Source organism: Monoraphidium neglectum, assembly GCF_000611645.1.
Source record: "Monoraphidium neglectum strain SAG 48.87 unplaced genomic scaffold scaffold00588, whole genome shotgun sequence".
Taxonomy (NCBI): Eukaryota; Viridiplantae; Chlorophyta; class Chlorophyceae; order Sphaeropleales; family Selenastraceae; genus Monoraphidium; species Monoraphidium neglectum.
Window position 1 is genome coordinate 17,820 of NW_014013040.1, and position 4,037 is coordinate 21,856.

Genomic DNA, 4,037 nt, shown 5'->3' on the forward strand with positions numbered 1-4,037 from the left:
GCGTGCTGGGCGCGCTGGCGCGGGGCGGGGGCGCGGGCCTCGCGCGGCTGTCCTTGGACTCGTGCGTCGTCGTGCGCCCCGAGGATGCGTCCTTGATGCTGCAGGACCTTTCGAGGTTTCCCGCCCTCAAGAGCCTGCGGATCACCTTTGGCCGCACCCGCCTTGAGCGCGCGGCGGTTGCTGTTGACAACGCGCTGCTGTCGGAGCTCGTCGCGCCGCTGGCGCGCGTGCGGGGGCCTGCGCTGCGCAAGGTGGTGCTGCGGGTGCCGTCTTGGGTGCACTCAAGGGGTATCACCTTGGGCAAATGCGCCAAATTGATGAAGAAGAACCCAGGACTGAGGATTGAATTGGTGTAAGTCACGTCTGCAGGAGAGGTTACACTTGCACACACTGGCTGCCTGCTTATGAGATGCATAGTGCCAGTCATGGGTATCAAAAGGGAAACCCAGGCACAGCAGCAAACAGGTGGATGTATAGTTTGATAATCTACACAGGCCTCTCAAGGCACTCCGCTCAGACTCTGTGCGATTTGGTATGTATGACTGAAAAGAGGTAACGTCAATTGCTCGCTGGGAGCATCTCAAAGAGTGTCTAGAAATATCACTTGGCCTCGCACAAGAAGAAGCACGTAATCCTACCTAAAGCAAACAAGCTACACAGCTTGGCAATGCACACAACACCCTCCCTTACACCCAGCTTCCACCCGCCGCTCTGCCGCTTCACACCAGCAACGGGGGCAGCGACCGGATGCGCGTCAGCCGCCACCCGCCGCCTGCCCGCCACACCGCCTCGAACTGCACCGTCGCCCGCGAGTCGAACGCCCCCACCTCCCTGCCCCCCGCAAACTGGCGCCCCGATTCGTGCAGCGCCGCCTGGATGAAGGCGGTGCGGGGCTGCTGCTGCGTGTGCTGCGCGTGCTGCGTGACGGGCGGCGGCTCCAGGGCCTCCACCTGTAGGCTGCGCAGCTCCAGCTCAAAGTGCCTGGTGGAGGCAGGTTAAGACAGCAGGTCAGCCAGAGGCCGTCAGGCGCGGTGAGATGGGGTCGAAATTCAGCATGGCTTGCAGGAGGCTCGAGGGTTAACATGCATCGGACGCCTGACTGCAGATGTGCGAGAACCTAGCAACAGCAAGCACCACCCATGCGTGGCGAACCCGCCGTCAAGGCGCGGGCTTGAGCACTCACTCGCCGCGGGCGGAGCCCTGCAGCGCCTGCTGCCGCCACGCCTGCAGCAGGGCCCCATCCATGACGTCACCCAGGCCTGACGCGTCATGCGACTGCCCAAGCGCCGCCTGCCGCGCCGCGTGCCAGCGGAGCAGCAGCTGCTGGGCGGCTGCCGCGTCCAGGTGCTCTGCAGTCGCCGGTGTCGCCGGGCCCGGAGCGCCATCAGTTGCAGCTGCTGCTTCTGCTGCTGCTGACCATGGCTGCAACAGCGCCAGGGTTCGAAAATGCGCGCCGCTGTGCGCTGCGGCGACCTGCGCCTCTGCCTGGGCCGCTTTGAGCGGCGCCGCGTGGAGCGGCAGGCCACCCTGCTTCCAGGGCCCCGCCCCACCCGCCGACAGGCCAAACGCCGCCAGGCCAAATGCGGCTGCGGCGGCCCAGGCCAGTGTGCCTTTCACAACAGTGTCACCGCTTGCGGCCAGCGCGATGCTGGCGCCGCTGCTGGCGCCACCCGGCCTGTCAAGAGCTTGCAGATCCTCGGTCCCCTCAAAATCCAGGTCTGCCGGCTGCAGCACCGCCGCCACGCACACTGCTGCCACCCACGCCGCCCCTTCCACAGGCGCCGCCAGCAGCTGCCCCGCCCCGCGCCCGGCCGCGCGCAGGCCCTGCACCAGCGCGCGTGCAGCTGGGGCGCTGCGCCAGGCGAGCTGGCTGTGAGGCGCCGGGGCGGGCGACCAGGGCACCCTCACCCAGGGCGTGGCCGCCCCTGCGGCTTCCAACAGATCCAGCAGGCCAGAGCCCGGCGCACTGGCGCCCAGCTGGAGGAGGCAAGGGGCGCAAGCCCAGGGCGGTGAGGCACGACAGCAGGAGGCAGGCAAGTGAGACAGCAGGCCGTCCGCATGCGCCTGCCTTGTTCGCGTTTGTGCCTGCAAGCGACGGGGTCCTGGTGCTGCTGCCCTTGCCCATGCAAATCGCACCTCATCTGATGAACCCATCCCGCAAAGTGACCGCAAATGCAATCCGGGCACCCACGCGGCGACTTTCCTTCTCAAGGACTGCGCACCTTGATCATGGCTTCCACTTGCGGCGTGAACCAGTCACGTTCCAGGTCCACCGGCGACCGTGCCTCCTCAACACCCTCCTCACCCCCCTCTCCCTCCAGCGTCGCACCGCACTCAGGCCACTCCGTGAGCACGCAATCCTCCAGCCACCCTGCCAGCCACCCGAGCTCGCCGCCAACCCCGCTGTCCTCGCCGCCGCGCACCGCGCCGGCCAGCCGCCCCTCGCCTGCCTCAGTTTGCTCCTTCAGCAGCAGCGCGCACGCCGCGCGCGCGTCGGACGCGTCCCCCGCGCCCGCGCCGGCGAGCGCGTCGAGGAGGCGCCGCGCGCGCCGCACGAGCTGGGGGCGTCGCAGGCGCCAGGCCTCGGCGATCAGGGCCAGCGCCGTGGCGTGGAGCTCGCTTGGGGGGCAGTGGGCGCCGGGTGGGGCGCTCTCGTACAGAGACACCTTTGGGTGGGGGGGGGATGATTCGTGGCGGCAAGGTAGTGTGTCGGCCTGCGTGCTCGGTTCTGTGAGTGAATGTGTGAGCTGTTCAGTTGGTGAGTGAGTGCGTAAGTGGGAAGAGCGGACACACGAGTGCATACGTGTGTATATTCCCGCACATCTGTGCCCATGCTGAGCTTAGTTAAGACTTTCCGTTTGCACTCTCATGTGTCGAAGAGCGGCGGCCTCGCTGTGTTGCCGCCTGGCCCCTCATCTCAACCCCTCCACCCCCCCCACTGTGCCCCACCTGCTCCGCAGCCGTCAAGTTGCCGCGGGTGAGCCGCAGTATGCGCTCCCGCGCCCGCCCCTCGATGATCTGGTGCTCCCCCAGGCCAAACAGCAGCCCAGAAAGGCACTGAAGGCCGTCCGCCCTCGCGGCAGCAGGGGCGACCGCCCACTCGCCGCCGGCCTCCAGAGCTGCGGCCGCGGCCGCGGCCGCCGCGACGGCGGCGGACGCACGCGGCGCCGCCAGCTGCTCCTCTACAACCGCCACCGCCAGGTCGGCCGCGGCCTGCCGTAGCTGGAGCTGCAGCCCCTCCGCGCCGCCCTCGCGCGCGAGGCGCCCGGCCGCGCGCAGGGCGCCGTGCCGGGCGGCGGTTGGGCCGCTGTCGCGCGCGCCGCCGATCGCCGCAGAGGCCACGGCCAGCGCGGCGAGGCCGGCCGCGACTGCGACGTCCCGCCGCTCGACGGCGCTGAGGCGGTCAAACTTGCCGCCCCCCGCACCGCCGCCGGCGCCCGCGAGCGGCGGGCCCACCCCGTGCTGCGCGTCCAGCAGCTGCGCGGCGACTGCCACAACGGCGTCCCACTCCCCGGCCTCCTGCAGGAGCGCAAGCGCCCCCGGCAGGTCGTGCAGGGACACAGCCTGGAAGGGCGCGCCGCCGCTGCCGCCGCCGCCGCCCCCGCTGACCGCCTGCTGCGCCAGCCATTCGTCGTACTCCTCGCGCTGCGGCCTGTCGAGCAGGCACTCGGCGGCGCGGCGGATGAGGACGGATCGGGAGAAGAGGGCGTCCTGCGAGGGTTGAGTGCGGCAGTGGGACGGGGTAGCGTTTCGGGGGCGAGGCAGTGGCGTGGCGAAAGAAATGCTGCTGAGTGGCGGCCGTGGTCTTGGGTGGGGCGCCCGCGGGGCGGAGGGCACAGCGGGACGACTGGGCAGCACCAGCAGGCGCCCCGCCCCGAGACTCGCCTGCGAGTAGCCGGCGTGCGCCGGGGACGCGCGTTGCAGCTGCTCTGCGGCGCGCCGGATCACGTGGCTGCCCGCACGCAGCGGCAGGCCGAGCAGCGCGTAATGGTCAAGGAGCGGCAACCAGACGCCCGCCGTGCGGCGGTTGGAGGCGG

At 69.8% G+C, this 4,037-nt stretch overlaps 2 protein-coding genes across 2 annotated transcripts in view; one reads left to right on the forward strand and one right to left on the reverse strand.

The window, feature by feature from the left end:
* Positions 1-356, forward strand: part of MNEG_4288 (hypothetical protein) — a gene marked incomplete at both ends in the record, with an annotated part of 3,495 nt that extends 3,139 nt beyond the window's left edge. Inside the window, one exon of the mRNA XM_014047234.1 lies at positions 105-356. Coding sequence (XP_013902688.1) covers positions 105-356 — 252 coding nt within the window. The remainder of the gene's footprint in view (positions 1-104) is intronic.
* A 363-nt stretch (positions 357-719) lies between these two features.
* MNEG_4289 (hypothetical protein) overlaps positions 720-4,037 on the reverse strand; it is a gene marked incomplete at both ends in the record, with an annotated part of 3,818 nt that continues 500 nt past the window's right edge. Inside the window, 4 exons of the mRNA XM_014047235.1 lie at positions 720-981; positions 1,184-1,977; positions 2,223-2,666; positions 2,950-3,711. Of these exons, the coding sequence (XP_013902689.1) occupies positions 720-981; positions 1,184-1,977; positions 2,223-2,666; positions 2,950-3,711 (2,262 nt within the window). The remainder of the gene's footprint in view (positions 982-1,183; positions 1,978-2,222; positions 2,667-2,949; positions 3,712-4,037) is intronic.